This window comes from Hyla sarda, chromosome 6 (assembly GCF_029499605.1).
Source record: "Hyla sarda isolate aHylSar1 chromosome 6, aHylSar1.hap1, whole genome shotgun sequence".
Lineage (NCBI taxonomy): Eukaryota > Metazoa > Chordata > Amphibia > Anura > Hylidae > Hyla > Hyla sarda.
In genome coordinates, this window is record NC_079194.1 from 221,390,614 (window position 1) to 221,409,198 (window position 18,585).

Sequence of the window (18,585 nt, forward strand, 5' to 3'; positions counted from 1 at the left end):
TGCCATGTGTCCTATGCATGTTATGCTGATCTGATGAAGAGGAGTTTACCCTCGAAACGCGTTATCTGTACTTTTGTTGTTTTAATAAATATGATCCCTGCCAGGATCTTTCATCTATAACCCATTGCCTCCGGTGTTTTTGAGCTAGCAGCGCCTGGAATTTCATTGGTCCTTTTTCCTCTACCTCCTCGCATACTTCAGCAGCCTGCTCCACCTTTAGACCTCTGTTTGAGGTGATATGCATCATTTCTTCTTCTCCAAGGTAAGCAGCCACTATTAAGGGGTTTCATTTCCCCACCTACTCTCAAGGGTAATACACGAGGCGCCGTCTGCGGTCTGTTTCTTTGTCTTTCTATTACCACAAATATGGCGGACTGGAAGTGGCAGTTTTCCTTTGTGGCTGAAGGGAAACCATGTAATCGTGTAAGAGCAATGTATTTCAAATCCATTGTAAAATTATGCACTTTGCTTCTATCTATCCATCCATCCGCCTGCAAAAGCTTCTGGCTTATTTCAAGTTGTTAAATGTCTTTGGCTAATGGTGACAATAGGGGTAATAGATGTCAGTTGCAGAATCAAATGGGAAACTGCATCAACGAGTGACAGATTTATAAAAAAATGGTGACTTCAAAAGGAGATTTCATTGTGGATTCTCTAAAAGAATTTTACGTGAATATAGCCTAACAAGCAAACAATGGCCCTCATTCCGAATTATCTTCACACACAGTGGCCCTGATTTACTAAGAGAGAGTTTAGTTTTCTTTGTGGGTTTTAATTTCCTACAATTTTTTCCCCACAGTATTCACTAAGGTTTCCCTACATCAATTTTTTCTTATTATCATTTTTTATTTTATTTATTTATTTATTTTTTTACACACATTTTCTGATCTGTAGGGTTTTCCTCAGCTGAAATCCACTACATTTTCTGTGGTAACCTTAGTAAACATGTTGGGTTTTTGTGAAAATGTCGGGGACACCCCCCCTTTTCTGTGACCTTCCCCCTTTCCCCGACGCCCCCACCCCCCCCCCCCCTTTTTTTAGGGGCTTCTCAGTAAAATAGAGAGTTGGTCGGGTTTTATTATTATTATTTTTTTCATTTCTGGTGCAATGAGATGGAATTCTGGGGCGAAACATGTTGGGTTTACAATAGTAAATCAGGGCCAGTGTCTGCAACATATCTGCACCAGGAAAATCCGACGAAACCGACATTGTATAGTGAGAAGCCGGGAAAGGGGTGTGGTCGATCTATTTACTATTGAATTCACAGAAAATCCATAGTAAATAGAGTGGAACATCATTTCACACCAGTAAACACCCTACATTTTCAGTAAATGAGGCCAATGTGGTCATAATACCTCAGACTTCAGTAGCTCTATAGTCTGGTTATTCTTTGGAATCAATTTCTTTAAAGTAGATTCCACTTCGTCTTCACTGCTAGCAGAAAGTATTCTCTCTGACGAACCTAAAATAATAAAATTAATAAAAAAAAATAAAAAATCATAAAAAAAAGTTACACTGTAAATAGAGATTTTACTTGTCAGGGCAACAAGAGAGAAGCATTTATCGGGTTAAACATTTCAATACCCAGTAGGTCAGTGTTTCCCAACCAGGGTGCCTCCAGCTGTTGCAAAACTACAACTCCCAGCATGCCCGGACAGCCTTCGGCTGTCCGGACATGATGGAAGTTGTAGTTTTGCAACAGCTGGAGGCACCCTGGTTGAGAAACACTGCAGGAGGTGATGCTACACATGCTCTGTATTGCCAGCAGCAATTTTCCCTAGTAATGCCAGACTATCATGAGTTTCTAAAGCCCGACCTATGGCAATGGACCAACATCAATTGAAAGATGTGGTTATTGAGACTAGTCTACCCCTTTGAGACTTGCTTTAAAGGCTATTACGGCCTGTTTATGACTGACATTTTATTCATTTCAATGTATTCTATGCAGAAATATTATTGGTTAAACTCTGTGGCATTGCTGGCACCTGGCTCTTCTGTGCAGTGCCCCGGGTTCTGTAAATACCTATGATAACACCTCCTGTGTGCTGGCCTTTAACCCCTTAAGGACGCAGGACGTAAATGTATGTCCTGGTGCGATGGTACTTAAAGCACCAGGACGTCCATTTCCGTCCTGTACATAACCGCGGGCATCGGAGCGATGCCCGTGTCATGCGCGGCTGATCCCGGCTGCTGATCAGCCAGGGACCCGCCGACAATGGTAGACGCCCGCGATCTCGCACGCGTCCGCCACTAACCCCTCAGATGCCGGGATCAATACAGATCCCGGCATCTGCGGCAGTACGCGATTTCAATGAATGATCTGATCGCCCGCAGCGCTGCTGCGGGGATCTGATCATTCAGAACGCCGCATGGAGGTCCCCTCTCCCTCCTTTCGGCTCCCGGCGTCTCCTGCTCAGGTCTGTGATCGAGGAGACCAGAACAGAAGATCGCCGATAACACTGATCTGTTCTATGTCCTATACATAGAACAGATCAGTATTAGCAATCATGGTATTGCTATGAATAGTTCCCTATGGGGACTATTCAAGTGTAAAAACAAATTTTTTTTTATGTAAAATTTAAAGTAAAAAAAAAAAGTGAAAATCCCCTCCCCCAATAAAAAAGTAAAACGTCAGTTTTTTTCCTATTTTACACCCAAAAAGCGTAAAAAATTAATTTAATAGACATATTTGATATCACCGCGTACGTAAATGTCCGAACTATTAAAATAAAATGTTAATGATTCCGTACGGTGAACGGCGTGAACGTAAAAAAAAAAAAAAAGTCCAAAATTGCTACTTTTTTAATACATTTTATTAAAAAAAAATTATAAAAAATGTATTAAAAGTTTTTTATATGCAAATGTGGTATAAAAAAAAGTACAGATCATGGCGCAAAAATTGAGCCCTCATACCGCCGCTTATACGGAAAAATGAAAAAGTTATAGGTCATCAAAATAAAGGGATTTGGTTACAAAATTTTGTGATTTTTTTTAAGCATAACAATAATATAAAAGTATATAATAATGGGTATCATTTTAATCGTATTGACCCTCAGAATAAAGAACACACGTCATTTTTACTGTAAATTGTACGGCGTGAAAACGAAACCTTCCAAAATGAGCAAAATTGCGTTTTTCTTTTTAATTTCCCCACAAAAATAGTGTTTTTTGGTTGCGCCATACATTTTATGATATAATGAGTCATGTCATTACAAAGGACAACTGGTCATGCTAAAAACAAGCCCTCATACTAGTCTGGCGATGAAAATATAATTTTTAGAAGGTGAGGAGGAAAAAACGAAAACGTAAAAATTAAATTGTCTGAGTCCTTAAGGCCAAAATGGCCTTAAGGGGTTAAAGGGGTACTCCACTGGAAAAAAAATAAATAAAATTAAATCAACTGGTGCCAGAAAGTTAAACAGATTTGTAAATTACTTCTATTAAAAAATCTTAATCCTTCCAGTACTTATCAGCTGTTATATGATCGACAGGAAGGTCTTTTCTTTTTGAATTTCCTTTCTGTTTGACCACGGTGTTCTCTGCTGACACCTCTGTCAATATCAAGAACTGTCCAGAGCAGGATAGGTTTGCAATGGGGATTTGCTTCTACTCTGGACAGTTCCTAAAATAGACAGAGGTGTCAGCAGAGAGCACTGTGGTCAGACAGAAAAGAAATTCAAAAAGAAAAGAACTTCCTGTGGAGCATACAGCAGCTAATTAGTACTGGAAGGATTAAGTTTTTAAATAGAAGTCTTTTACAAATCTGTATAACTTTCTGGCACCAGTTGATTTAGAAAAAAATGTTTTCCAGTGGAGCTTCCCTTTAAGACCCCCCCCCCCTTTTTTTTTTTTTTTTTTTTTTTTTATTAGTATGCATTTGTGATAAAAATAAATCCTAAGAAGCATAAACAGTAAGGGTATGTTCACACACTGGAATCTCTGTGCCGAATTCCGATCAGGAATTCTGCTGGGGTGTTGAGCCAGATGACTTTGAAGCGTCTCCTCTGACATATACACATGGACACAGTAAAGCTATTGAAAAGAAACAGCAGGTGGCGCTATACTAACATTCCTGGAATATCTGGCGAGATACAATTTAAGGCTGGATTTAACTAAAAACAAAAATATTCTTCAGACGACAACAACTTTGAAGGAATTTTTGTTCTCCTTTCTAGTAGGAGCAAAATGTGAAAGTTGCTGCCAGGGGCTCAAACTCTAAATAAGAAGAAAAATAAATATTAAGCAGCTGGAAGACAGTCTGGAAACTATTCTAGAAGTTAAAGTTAAGTTATATAAAAGTAAGAACGAGCTCCTGGGAGCTGTAAATCACTGTCTGTCAGTGTTTCCCAACCAGGGTGCCTCCAGCTGTTGCAAAACTACAACTCCCAGCATGCCCGGACAGCCAAAGGCTGTCCGGGCATGCTGAGAGTTGTAGTTTTGCAACAGCTGGAGGCACCTTGGTTGTGAATTGCCGGTCTATGTAGAGGACAGGAGCTTCTTCAGGGTTCTGTACAGAATACACAATGTCCTAAAAAAGTAACATGGAGCCGTCCTTACTTGGTGTCCAAAGGAGCAGCTAACCCTGGTACAGGTAAAGAGTAGTACAGAACATGTAATACCTCCCTGTACTGTAGGGGGCGCTACCAGACACCAGTCAGTGCATACACTTCAGTAATACAGGTGTTTTACCAGTAAAATGCCCATTCTGATTGGTCAGATCTTCCGGCCATTGACACATTTCACAGATCTGGACTGTCCGTAGCATTGTATGTTGAGTATGTAGGTTTAAAGTTACAATGGTCCAGAAAAGACCATTGTATGTTGAAACTATTATATGTTGAGGCCATTGTAAGTTGAGGGATCACTGTATAAGAATGCACTGTGTATAGTTCTCAAGAGGACTAAAGAAGAGCACAAACATTTTCTAAGTGTACGTTCATACCAACAGAATCTGCCCCATGTAGCAATATCCTAAAACTGTACATTGCAAGACTATTGAGTATGCCAAATATTGCATTGATACAATGAGAAATTCCTCCAATTTTAGCAGAGTTCATAGAGGCGCTGGAGATCAGGATAGAATGCAACTTTTCTTTATTCCCACAATGCAACGCGTTTCGCGGAAGTTCCGCTTCATCAGGCATGATGAAGCGGAACTTCATCGAAACGCGTTGCATTGTGGGAAGAAAGAAAAGTTGCATTTTATCCTGATCTCCAATGCCTCTATGAACTCAGATACAATAAGAAATTCCTCCAAATTTTAGCAATGGCTATGTGAGGTGGAGCGGCTGCTGAGATCTAATATCATCATACGTTCTTCCATGGTTGTACTTGGATCGAGTACAACTATTTTTGATAAGCGCATTTTCACACTTTGCGTTACCATCATATCCTCAGGTATCACACAAGGGAGCACATCCTATTGTAAATATTGCATTGGTCTCAAATGCGGCCCTTGATTTACTAAAATGCCACATACCAAATTTGGAGGTCTGGTCAAGGGATTGGCACACACCTGAACTACGTACATAAACATACCAGAAGAGTTCTTCTACTGAGGAGAACTTATGGCCATTAGCCCAGCACCTGTACCATATGGCACAAGGCCTGCATTGCACTCTAGTGATGCCAGCATGGCAGCACTACTATAATGGAATCCGAAATTAATGACACAACTTACCATGTGCTGCTATCACAAAGTTCTTTACCCGTCTGTATTGGTTTAGAAGCATTGTAAGCTCCTCAATTCGAAGGTCCTAAAAGGCAAGTTAAAATATATATAAGAATGGCATAGCCCTATGGATACAGTTATGTACTAAGCACATTGGGGGGTAATTTATTATGCTGCTATGCTTTCTTTTGTAAAAAAAGTGTCTAATTTCTTACCACACACACCAGCTCAGAGCTGGTGTAGATTTCAAAGTGCGGCACACGGGACAGGCGCAGCAACGCCCGATTCATTAAGAGGCCATAGACTCTACAGCCACTGTGACTTTACTATAGTCTGGCATGTGAAGTGCAAGTCTTAGTAAATCCCCCCCCCAAATCCTTCATCTCAAATATTGAGTTTTTGTCAAAGATGATGGTTACTTTATAATAGAATATACCGAACCAAATACATAATAAAAGCTGCAGACATAAGTAGTAAACTAAATATGTGCAGAAAACTGACTCCAGAACCAAGACGTGACAGCTTATTGCACAAACGTTTCCATAGGACAACATGTGCCAGAGTAGACGCCACGTCTTTCCTTACTTCATTACTTCCAAGTCCATAGAAAAACTGAGAAAAGTCATGCACTTTTTAAAGTGACCCTTTCACCTTACACTAGAGTACAAGAAAGACTGCCGAGACATAATAACCTTTTTGCTAATCGAATACCCCCTTCCCGTCCACTTATCTACTAAAATAAAAGTCATACAAATAACTTTTTGTGTGGGTGAAAGTCGGCCACAGCTTTTTATTTATAAATAACAAAATAAATAACTATAAAACATGTAAACAATCAACAAGGCACTGATGGCTTCTTGTCATCCTGGGAGGTACTGACACACCCGCCGGTGCATAGGTCTACCCAGGACGACCCGCATCCTCTTCATTTCTCCGCCAGCTGTGATATACAACATACAGAAAATTAAAACAGGGAGGGAGGGATAAAACTCTGGGTCACGGGATGAGTGAGATAAGGAGGAGGGCCTATTGTGTATATATACAGGGAGGGACTTAAAAGCCCGGGATGAACCAGAGGCTCTGATAGGGCCATACTCTGGGTATATACCACCCTGTTACCAGGCAGACTAACTGCAGGCAGGGAGGGGGCCGTCCCAACACAGGAGGGGGATAATTAACTCTTTAACTGCTCAGCAGTCAGGGGACAGGCCAGTTAAGCACGGTCTGTCCCTCCACAATAGTAATGAGCTAGTGAGACACGAGGTACTGTACAGTATTCCGGGAACATTTACATACCACCACAGAGTTTACTAGTGTTGTTTTGCTGCAACCAAGATCCAATCTTAAATTTTTGACAATTTCCATGGACTTCAATTCTTAAGGATTTCTAGCCATCTCCAGTATCTAGATCATTTTAAGGTTCCTGTGCTTAAGATTATAAAAAACTATGGCCAATAGTGAAATATCAGTTAACACTTAGGTAGTGCCTAAGTAGACACCATTCCTATGAGGCCCGATTAATCCTACCTCCGTTAAATACATTTTGTAGACATAGGCCCATAGGACATTGCCTTGTCTGGACATGTAGGCTCACACAATAGGATAAAAAAAATTGCTTATAATGGTGACACTGCTTATCTTACACCTGTTGCAATGCTGTTAATGGCATAAAGTTAGGACATGGTACTCTTATGCTGCAGGCAGTACTTATGCACTCTAAAGTACAAGACATCCAAATATAGCACAATAAAGAACAAAGGCGTGGCACTCACTCAATGCTGGGAATTTTCGGGCAGAACACAGACAAAGTACTTCCCCAGTCCCTGGCCCTACTGTTCCAACAGTGCCCGGATCCCTGTTGATCTCCAATTCACCACACAGGAAATGCCCTCTTGGCCAATCACTGGCCACAGCAGAGAGTCTTAGATATATACGTTACCCCTTTTTTGAATGGGATGCGGACGTAAAATGCAATAATGCAGTGTTAACACAGCAAGTGTGAGCATTTCCCACCCCAGAGATAAAACATGGACAAGGAAGTGAAGACCGGCAGGAACCCAGGAACTGTCAGAACGGCAAAATTAGGGGAATCAGTGAGGGGAGTACTGCTTATTTAAAAAAAAAAAAACAAAAAAAAAAAAAACACATTTTATTTGATCCCGCAAGGCAACCCCACTAATTCTCTGTATCAGAAAACAAAAGAGATTATTTAGCACAAAATGTATGAATTAAATCATGGACTTAAAGTGAAGGTTCACGTTACAGCCCAAGTTAAAAATCCCATTAAAACACCCAAAACAAAAGCAAAAAAATCTATAAAAACATGAACACACAGACACCATTGTAAGCTCCTCACAAATAACACTGCTGCCTACTTACTTTTTCTTCATTTGCTGCTAGTAATGTCTCCATTCCCAGCTTTAGCCTCTGAACTTCCTGATCTGTTGGTCAGAAAATGACATTAGTTATTTTACTTTTTTAGGATTGTGAATTATAGAAATGATTGGTACATAACAGTCACATGGTACAAAGATTAAGAGCAAAGCACGTGGTGTTAAGAAATGAAGCAGTGAATTTCTTATCAATGAAACCAAGCTTAATTATTTACAATTTACTCAGAATTTCCAATGAAAAGGTTAGAGATACATATACATACGTACATACCGGCACACAAAAACCCATTGCATAGTATAAGACGTCACATCACAAACAGGGCGAGCCTTTGCAATGTGTAACCACTGGGGGTGCAGAAGGCACATGACTGGTCATTGATAAAGGAGGCTCCCCTGGCCCTGGGTTTTACACCCCTGATCTTCAGTATAATCTGCCCTATTAGGTCATATGGAGGTCATTAAGGGGGATCCCCCTTTAAAAGACAATGAATGGCTACTGAATTGAATGGCTACATCTAGTACTGCATTTCCCCCCTAGTAGCCACTGCAGGGAAAATGAGCAGCTGACAGCAGTTCTTCCTGGCTAAATCAGAGGTGTTGGTTTTTATATTAGAGACCAGGAGAGGTATAGCTAGAAGAGGTACAGAAACAGCAAATGTACCCAGGCTCCGGTGTCTGAAGGTGCCAATCTCCGATAAGATGATATCAGTATTATATATGGCTCCTGGTAGGTGGGGGTACATCAGAGTTTCAATTTACACTGTTGTTAGACACCACCCCTTTAAGCAGCCATATACAATTCCCCCTAAATTAACACAGATGGGAACAGAAAAAGAACAATCTAATAGCCCACCATGAGACTCCTTTGAAGGAGAACTCCAGTTTCAGAAAAATGTACTTAAATAAGACTATCACCCCAATATAAATATATTTAAATATAAACTTACTAATATAGTACAACCCTGACAGGAAGTTCTTTCATTTTCAATACAGTATTGTCTCCAGCCATCATAATCTGCTGTATCAGGAGGTGTGGCTGGATATTTTCTGTGGGCTCAAGCCCTGCCCCCGAGTGATGTCACCACCTCTGACCAGCCCCACCTATCAGGTGCTCAAACCTCACTGTTGTGCCATAGTCTGCTGTGAAATTAGATGTATTGCAACAGCTTTGGGTGGGGGATTGGCAGGATTGCTGTGGGGTGGGAGGAGATGAGGAAAAGCAATACATTCTGGGAATTGTGGTACTGACCAACTGCTCAACCAGGAAGTGCAGGACTAAGATATCTAAGCCAGTTTGAATTTTGGTGGGGCAGACCGTTTCTTTACCTGATATTGGAGCACTCTTTAAGGTGATACCGAGCACCCTTTCTCAGTACTGTATAGAAGATTAAGATGAAGCATATCCACTCCATGTAGGAGCGTTAAATGACCCATAGAGAATAAAAGTTGGATATGGATCATATATCTACCCCTTTGTATGTTTCTTTATATTATAAAATTTATGGACAAGTAATATTCAGGGCTGGACTGACCCACTAGAGAACTGCAGGATCCTCCCATAGGCCTATGCTTTACTTCTATTAGGGGTTATCCAGGAAAATCTTTTATTTTTATTTTTTTTATATCAACTGGCTCCAGAAAGTTAAACAGATTTGTAAATTACTTCTGTTAAAAAATCTTAATCTTTTCAATAATTATCAGCTGCTGAAGTTGAGTTGTTTTCTGTCTGACAACAGTGCTCTCTGCTGACATCTCTGCTTGCCTCGGGAACTGCACAGAGTAGAAGAGGTTTGCTATGGGGATTTGCTTCTAAACTGGGCAGTTCCCGAGACACGTCATCAGAGAGCACTTAGACAGAAAAGAACAACTTAACTTCATCAGCTCATAAGTACTGAAAGGATTAAGACTTTTTTTTTTTTTTTAAAGTAGTAATTTACAAATCTGTTTAACTTTCTGGAGCCAGTTGTTATATAAAAAAAAGTTTTTTCCTGGAATACCCCTTTAAGCATTTTAAAACCATCACTGGATCTACTGCATAGTATGATCATTGGCCTGTTGGGCTCATAATTGCCCCATGTAATAGTGCCCTAACACAATGATGGGCCCAAAAATCCAGCAGAAGTCTATGGAGGGGCAATCACATGTCGCTAGGATCTCTAGTGGATGAGCACATGTTTTGTATAGAGGGAGGGTTGACCCTCAGAATCAAGTGTTCTTGTGGGCCCAAGGAACCTCATTCTAACACAAGGACGTGAACACAGACTAGAAAGGTGGCTTGAGCCCCTGCCCTTTTGATGCCCGTCTGTCAGGTGCCCCTTTTGGTTTAATATGGTTTATTATATCAATAAAATCTTTTATGTCCAGGGCTGTCACCATGCGAGGGAAGGGGGGTGTTTTGGAGGCTGTACTGAGTAGTTTCTGTGTCCCATCCTCTGGCGCTCCTGAATTGCACTGTGCATTACAGGAGAGCACAGGATTCGAGGGCAGCAGCTCCTGCTTTAAGTGCTGAATCGCAGCCGGGCTGCTCCAGAATATCAAATCGGGGAAGGGGGGGACAGATGCAGGGGCTGGGGTCACTCAGCTCCTTTTCTTAGCTCCCTGTCCTCTGCTGTTCGGGGCGCTCCTGGTTCCGCTAGGAGAGGAGACAGCATAAACTAAGCAGCTCGGCTGTCTCCTCACCCTCGCCCTCCTCATCCTCGCCCTTCTTTAAGATAAAAGTTCTGGCCCTTTAACAAAAAATAAAAAAATCTGAGCAGGCCCCGCATGCACGCTGGGGCGATGTCTGCTATCTCTGTGCTGTATACACTGCCCGCCTGCAGTGAGGAAGACTGAAGATCTCCCTTGTAAGTGCCTTGTCTTGAATTTCAGGGAAGAAGGGGTATTTATCTATACACACACACACACACACACAACACCACACCAGTGTTTCCCAACCAGGGTGCCTCCAGCTGTTGCTAAACTCCCAGCATGCCCGGACAGCCTTTGGCCTGCTGGGAGTTGTAGTTTTGCAACAGCTTAAGGCACTTATATAAAAACCATGCTCACATCTCATTAAAATATTGGTGTCTTAGTTTGGGGGTGGGGGATTAACCCCTTGAGGATGCTCCTGATTTGACCTTAAAGGGGCACTCTGTCAAAAAAAATTAAAAACTTATACCCTATCCACAGGATAAGGGATAAGTAGCTGTTCGTGGGGGTCTGACCGCTGACCGGGACGGGGCCCCGGCACTCTAAATAAGGAGCGTGTGTCATCTACCAGTTGATGGAATGCGCTCCATTCATTCCTATAGGAGCGCCTGTCGGGCATTTCCACAAATATAAATATAAATCAAGATATCATTTTATCTTGCTTATGGAATACCTAAATCATGGCTCTGAAGTCAGGATTTTACTGTTTTCTGACAGGACTTGGGCCCAGATATGGGGAATTGCATTGTTTGTATATTTTTGGCAATTCATAACGGTCATAGTATTTTTCATATTTTTGTTGACCATAATTAATAATTCATAAATGAGTTATTAACCCCCGACACGCCGATTATTTTACTTGTTTTTTTTCGGCGCTCCAATAGTAATGAATGGAGCACGCGCTCCTCACTGAATGCTGGGATCCCATCCCGGTGATCGTGGGGGGCCCTGGCAGTCGGACCCCCCACGGTCAGCTACTTATCCCCTATCCTATGGATAAGGGAAAAGTTTAATGGACAAGCCCATTTTTAACCCCTCAGACCAACACCATAAAGCAAAGATGATTACTATTGCAATGCAGCCATACTTTCGGCTGGTGTTATAAAGATTGCATTGTGTGGGAGCTTTTGTTTTGCGAGATGCGCTGTACTTTTTATTGGTACCATTTTTTTGCGATACATGCTACTTTTTTTTTTTTTTTTCACGTTTTGGACCCAAATTAGCGATTCTTGGGCTTTTTATTTTATTTTGTTCACCGTGAGGGATAAATAACATTATTGTTTTATTGTAAAAGTCATTAACACCTTGGGGACAAAAGGTGTATGCATACGTCCCCATTCCCAAATCCTTAAGGACTCTGGTTTAAACCCCGTTAACAGGTACACCCTTTCTCCCCAGCGGAGTACAGGTTAAACCCGGTGGGTCCCGGTTGCCATCAGCAGCCAGGACCCACAGCTAATGCTGGGCACTGCCAATCAGGCCGATGCCCTGCATTAACCCTTTCAACGCCACAATCAAAGTTGATTGCGGAGTCTAAAACGAAAAACTTTCCCGGCAGCTCAGCGGAGCTGATCGGGATTATCACGACAAAATCGCGATGTCCCTATCAGCTTACTGGACGACGGGAGGGTCCTCACCTGCCTCCTCGACGTCTGATAGGCTATCTACTGTCCAAGCCTGCTCAACAAACTAAAGCAGCAGAGCGCCGAGAACACTGATCAGTGCTATACTATGGCATAGCATTGATCAGTATATGCAATCAGAAGAAAAAAAAATTTAATCACCCCCTTTTCCCATTTTTTAAATAAAATAATGTAATAAAAAAAATAATATGTGGTACCACAGAGTGTGTAAATGTCAGAACTATTAAAATATAAGGATAGCTAAACCGCATGTTCGATGGCATACATGTAAAAAAATTACCGTAAATAAAATTGTGCATTTTTGGTCACTTCATATACCATAACAAACTAATAAAAAGCGATCAAAAAGTCCCATCAGAACCAAAATAGTACTGATAAAAACTACAGACCACAGCGCCAAAAATTAGCCCTCATACATCCCCATATGCGGAAAAATAAAAAGTTATAGGGGTCAGAAGATGACAATTTTAAACATTCTAATTTTGGGCATGTACCGGTAGTTATAATTTTAAGTAGTAAAATAAATAAAAAACTACATAAATTGGAACCTTGTAACTGTATGGACCTACAGAATAAAGATAACTTGTCATTTTTACAGAACTGTGCTGCGTAGAAACAGAAGCCCCCAAAATTAGCAAAATGGCATTTTTTTTTTTTTTTCATCCCACAAATAATTTTTTTTGTGTTTCGCCGCAGATTATGTTATATAATAAGTGATGTCATTACAAAGTACAATTGGTGACAAAAAAAAGAAGCCCTTATATGGGTCCTGCAGGTGCAAAATTTAACGTGTTATGATCTTTACAAGGGAAGGAGGAAAAAATGAAAGTGCAAAAACGGAAATTGTTTTGAGTCCTTAAACGGGTAGTCCAAGAATTTTTTTTATTTGACTGTGTTACAGGGGCTGTAAAGTTAGAATAGTTATTAATATAGTATCTGTACCTGTGTGTGACTGTGGTCTCTCAATTCTTCTGTGATTATCGCCCCAATATTTATTTTTAACAGAATACAAAATTACTCAGGTCTCAGGATTTCCCAGGGTGCAGTGCATCAAGACCTGACATCACTAGTCAGATGATCAGAGGGAGCCTGTCCTGCTTCAATTTTGCAACAGTTGTATGTCCCCTGTTAAGAAAACACTGTGTTTTCTATGGGTAAGATGGCTGATGTGTGGGAGGAAGGAAAGTGACCACCAACTTTCAAGCATGGAACTGTGGGATGTGTAGTTTAGAGAATAAAATCCAACAGGAAATACCCAGTTTTGGCAGGTAAGTACTAAAATCACCTTATGGTGGATAACCCCTTTAAGGTTAAAATGGGCTGAGTCCTTAAAGGGGTACTCCGGTGAAAACCTTTTTTCTTTTAAATCAACTGGTGGCAGAAAGTTAAACATATTTGTAAATTACTTCTATTAAAAAATCTTAATCCTTCCTGTACTTATTAGCTGCTGAATACTACAGAGGAAATTCTTTTCTTTTTGGAATGCTCCCCGATGACATCACGAGCACAGTTCTCTCTGCTGACATTATTATAATAATAATAACACGTTATTTATTGTTGTCCTTAGTGGGATTTGAACCCAAGTCCCCAGCACTGCAAGGCAGCAGTGCTAACCACTGAGGCACCATGCTGCCCTTAGCATACATCTGCATGGTTGCTAAAATAGACAGAGATGTCAGCAGAGAGCACTGTGCTCGTGATGTCATCAGTGTTCCAAAAAGAAAGGAATTTCCTCTGTAGCATTCAGCAGCTAATAAGTACTGGAAGGATTAAGATTTTTTAATAGAAGTAATTTACAAATACAAGTCTGACTGGGAGAGCATGGTAAGTGAGCTATTACACCTTGTTCGCACTGGTGTGGTGCTGTGCGGCGTCCGTTGCTGCCATGGCGCCGTGTCTGCGGGGAGGTGCGACCCGTAGACTGGTTTGAGTGGCATTGGGGCCGCTCTGCCAGTGGGTCGTTTCCCCCCCGTGGGCACTGTTGTCGCGGCGGTGGTGGTCGCCGCCCAGTGCTACGCCATTTTATGCTAGGGACGTTAGGGACCCACTCTTAATAGGTGGCCTTGACGTGGCGAGTGGGCTTGTACTTTTTGATCAAAAACGTATACTAACAACCTGTTAGTTTTTGATATTATGCTGAGAAGCAATCAGATCATTATACAAGATTGTAGATGTGCACCATGTCTGTTTTCTACCCGAATTCACACTGTGTTTTCTATCCCCTCTTTTTTTTTTGTTTGAACATGTGCTGCAGTCTTCCCCACCCCCTAAGCCCAACCCTATATAAGTAGTAGTTAGCTACACATGGGTCATTTCTTTCCTTGCAGCCTCCCAGTCTGACTGGGAGAGCATGGTAAGTGAGCTATTACACCTTGTTCACACTGGTGTGGTGCTGTGCGGCGTCCGTTGCTGCCATGGTGCCGTGTCTGCGGGGGGGTGCGGCCCATAGACTGGTTTGAGTGGCATTGGGGCCGCTCTGCCAGTGGGTCATTACCCCCCCGTGGGCACTGGTGTCGCGGCAGTGGTGGTCGCCGCCCGGCGCTACACCATTTTATGCTAGGGACGTTAGGGACCCACTCTAAATAGGTGGCCTTGACGTGGTGAGTGGGCTTGTACTTTTTGATCAAAAATGTATACTAACTACCTGTTAATTTTTGATATTATGCTGAGAAGCAATCAGATCATTATACAAGATTGTAGATGTGCACCATGTCTGCTTTCTACCCGAATTCATAATTTACAAATATGTTTAACTTTCTGCCACCAGTTGATTTAAAAGAAAAAATGTTTTCACCGGAGTACCCCTTTAAGGGGTTAAGAACAAGTCAATAGCTAATATATATTTTATAAGGCAGAGAGGGAGAGTGTGTTATAATTGGAGGGTGTGTGAGTGACAGGATTAGAAGGGGTTACCTGGTGGGAGGTTTTCTATTTGTGAACTATTCCCATTCTGCAATACATAAAAAAAAAATGTAACCTCTACTCACCTTCAGCGTTCCCGTGGTGCCTTCGGGGTTCTGCTCTGGTCCCCAGTGCTCTCCTCTTCCTGCAACATGAATTACTTTGGCCAGTGATTGGCTGAGCACAAGTATGACACATTCAACCCAGGTCGGGGACTTCTTCCTGGTGCCAGGGCCCAATGTGTCATACTTCTGCTCAGGAAAAGGATTGCACCATGGACTGGATCAGGACACTAGAGGCACTGTGGGAGTGCTGGAGGGGAGTAAAGGATAATATTTTTGTATAATGTAGAATGGGCATCATTCACAATAAAAATAAAACTCCCACCAGATAACCTCTTTAATGTAAGTGTGGCTATGTAAAGGGGGAAGGGTGACAGTGTTTAGAGGGGTGACAGCGTGGAGGGGTGACAGCGTGGAGGGGGACAACATGTGGGGAGGGTGACAGTGTATGTAGGAGCCCTCTCAGTAGGTCTCATGGGGAGGTCCTCAAATTTATTGCTACAACACAAAAAAAGTGCCCTTTTTTCACTTGAGCCCCTGCCCCCTAAAATATCTGTGCATGTCCCTGTTCTGACAAGCAACATTATCAACTTTTAGATCTACCACAAAGATCATAACATTTTTATAGGTATCTACTTTTCGATTTGGGAAAACCAGCCATTCAGAATGTCATATTGCCTATATGTGCCAATGTGTCAAATGAAAAGACACTCTGATTGCTCTAACACACATTTTTCCCAACAACACCCCCAACCCAAAAATACATTAAAATTGGCAAAGCAATTTAGAGGCAATAAGATTATGTCAATTTTCACCAACACTGCAGGCAACACACCCAGCAACCAGACAGCGTGCCAAGTCCGAATAAGGGAAACCAGGATATTACTTTGACCAACAATTAAAGGGATTTCACAGAATCATGGAGAAGCTGAGGTGGAGAAGCGCTGACACAATGTTAGCTGTCTGTTTGCTGCTAGTAACTGGCAAACAGTGACATGGAACAAAGGTTATTGCAACAATGTAGCATTATAGAAACAGTGGTGGACAAGAATAAAAAAGGACTGTGGCTTACGTTTCTCTTTTATCCTCCTCCTAAATACTTCTTCTATGGAATGGGAAGAAGTAAAGAAAGCAAAATAATGCAAAGTTACATTTTACATAATATATGCATTGCATACTCTTGATAAGTGGCTGGAGAGTTTCATGCTAAGATTACATTGTATTAAAGATGTGTACACTTTTGCAACCAATGTTTGTTGCTCCTGTGCATCTAAAATACTAAATGAAGCAAGAACTCTTTATATAGGTTATGTTATAGCTCTCCTCCCGTTTTGTGTGTACACCAACTATGTAGAGCTATGTGTCTTCATGGTTTCAGACTGCAGACAACCCCTGTGTAATCGGATCCTGAAGTCACACTCCATTCAGTCTGTCACAAGCTTCTTGCTTGGTACCATTGACTGGTAAAGTTCTTTTCACACCACATTTGTGCTTTTACTACATTCCTTGGGAAATCTCCTGATACATAGGGCAAACATATTGATCGACTCCCATCACCTGACGGAAGCCAAAGTGGTAATCTTTTCTTCTGTTTGGATGTTTTTTGTTGAAGTTTCCATTTTGAACATAGTAGTCTATGTATGATGGATGCTACAAAGTGGCATTTGTCATAGCTATATTGTAGAGATCTATATTAGGAAGTCCCCAAAGATACCCCTAACGGGCACCTTACCAAGAAATTAGAGACAGATGAAAGGGAGTATGACTCTAGGATCAAATGACACAGGGGATGTTAGTAGTCGATAACATGAAGACACATACAGTAGCTCAGCATTGCATCTGAATACACAAAACCTAAATTATTCTTGTATTGTATTTCTTTGTTTCTGCCTTTTTGTAACTACAGTGGCATTAGGACACAATGGCCCTTATTTACTAAGAGTGGAGTGTAGGTTTCTTTGTGGATTTTAATTCCCTACAATTTTTTTTTTACCACTGTATTTACTAAGGTTTCCCTACATTTTCCACTTTCCCTACACTTTGCTTTTTTTTTTTTACACCTGCTCTGATCTGTAGGGTTTTCCGCAGCTCAAATCCACCACATTTTATGTGGAAACCTTAGTAAATATGTTGGGTTTTTGTGAAAATGTTTTCTTAGCAAAATGGAGAGTTAGTCAGGGTTTTTTCAATTCTGTCTGCGCCAGATTTTGCGCCATAATTTCTGGCGCAATGCGACAGAATCTGGCGCACAACCCGACAAAACATGTCGGGTTCACAATAGTAAATGACTAAATAACTAAACCCCAAAGCCTAAGCCCGGGGTATGAAACCCCTTATTGCTTACCCCTAAAATATTACTTTAACGTCATAATATTAAAATACAAATCCCAACAAAAAAGATGTAATTGCCACCATTGCCTCTTGAGAAAGCCGCGGAGGCGGCGAAACATGTAGAGGCAGCAATAGTGTTGTATTTTAAGCGATACCAGTGTGATCCTCACAATAGATAGCCACTGCAGGGCTACCTAGTTATTTAGTGGAGATTGCTCCCTTATAACGAATCGAATTGATACTAGGGTCACTTGGTTATCAGTTTTGACCTATCTTTTTTGTTGGGATTTGTATTTTAATATTATGAAGTAAAAGTTATATTTTAGGGATAAGCAATAGGGGTTTCATACCCCGGTTTAGGCCTTGGGGTTTAGTTATTTAGTTGGTTATACGGCCTCTTACTACCCCAGGGTAGTCTGTTTAGTTTAATCGCAATAGTAAATGAGGGCCAATATGTCACTTATTACCTCTTTCTGAAGATTCATTTTGTGCAACTGTTCTTGAAGAAACCTGGCTCTGTAAGCGCTCAATTTCTGCATCTTTCAGTGCCAACTGTTCTTGTAGTTGTGCAATTTCAGCCTAAAATAATAGAAATATGAAAATGTCAAAAAAATCAGTTTGTACTACAAAATAAACATTCATAAACGAATTATCATTTGTGAGGTCCAAAGGCATACCATTTTTGGCAAATGGATCACCTTGATCCAGCAGTTTTGTCTGGCATGTTGCTGGTTCGATCATTTGTAAAAACAAGCCTAGAGAGGACTTAGTCCTACATGTAGGGCCAGCTTGAACATAGCTGGTGGGGATTGTATGTATTGATAAGACCCGTGTCCTGCTCCACAGCTCTTCCGACACATTTTATTGATTATATATATATACACACACACACACAC

The 18,585-nt window shown here is 41.2% G+C and overlaps 1 protein-coding gene across 7 annotated transcripts in view; it reads right to left on the reverse strand.

Annotated features, from left to right (window-relative positions):
- Nucleotides 1–18,585, reverse strand: part of PPFIBP2 (PPFIA binding protein 2) — a 214,250-nt gene that overhangs the window by 46,352 nt on the left and 149,313 nt on the right. For 6 of the 7 annotated variants that reach the window (XM_056526592.1, XM_056526593.1, XM_056526589.1 and 3 more), the window contains 5 exons: nucleotides 18,157–18,268; nucleotides 16,431–16,463; nucleotides 8,051–8,112; nucleotides 5,681–5,756; nucleotides 1,356–1,462 (listed from right to left, as the gene is read on the reverse strand). In XM_056526592.1, the coding sequence (XP_056382567.1) occupies nucleotides 1,356–1,462; nucleotides 5,681–5,756; nucleotides 8,051–8,112; nucleotides 16,431–16,463; nucleotides 18,157–18,268 (390 nt within the window). The remainder of the gene's footprint in view (nucleotides 1–1,355; nucleotides 1,463–5,680; nucleotides 5,757–8,050; nucleotides 8,113–16,430; nucleotides 16,464–18,156; nucleotides 18,269–18,585) is intronic. The other variant, XM_056526596.1, reaches the window with a different exon arrangement.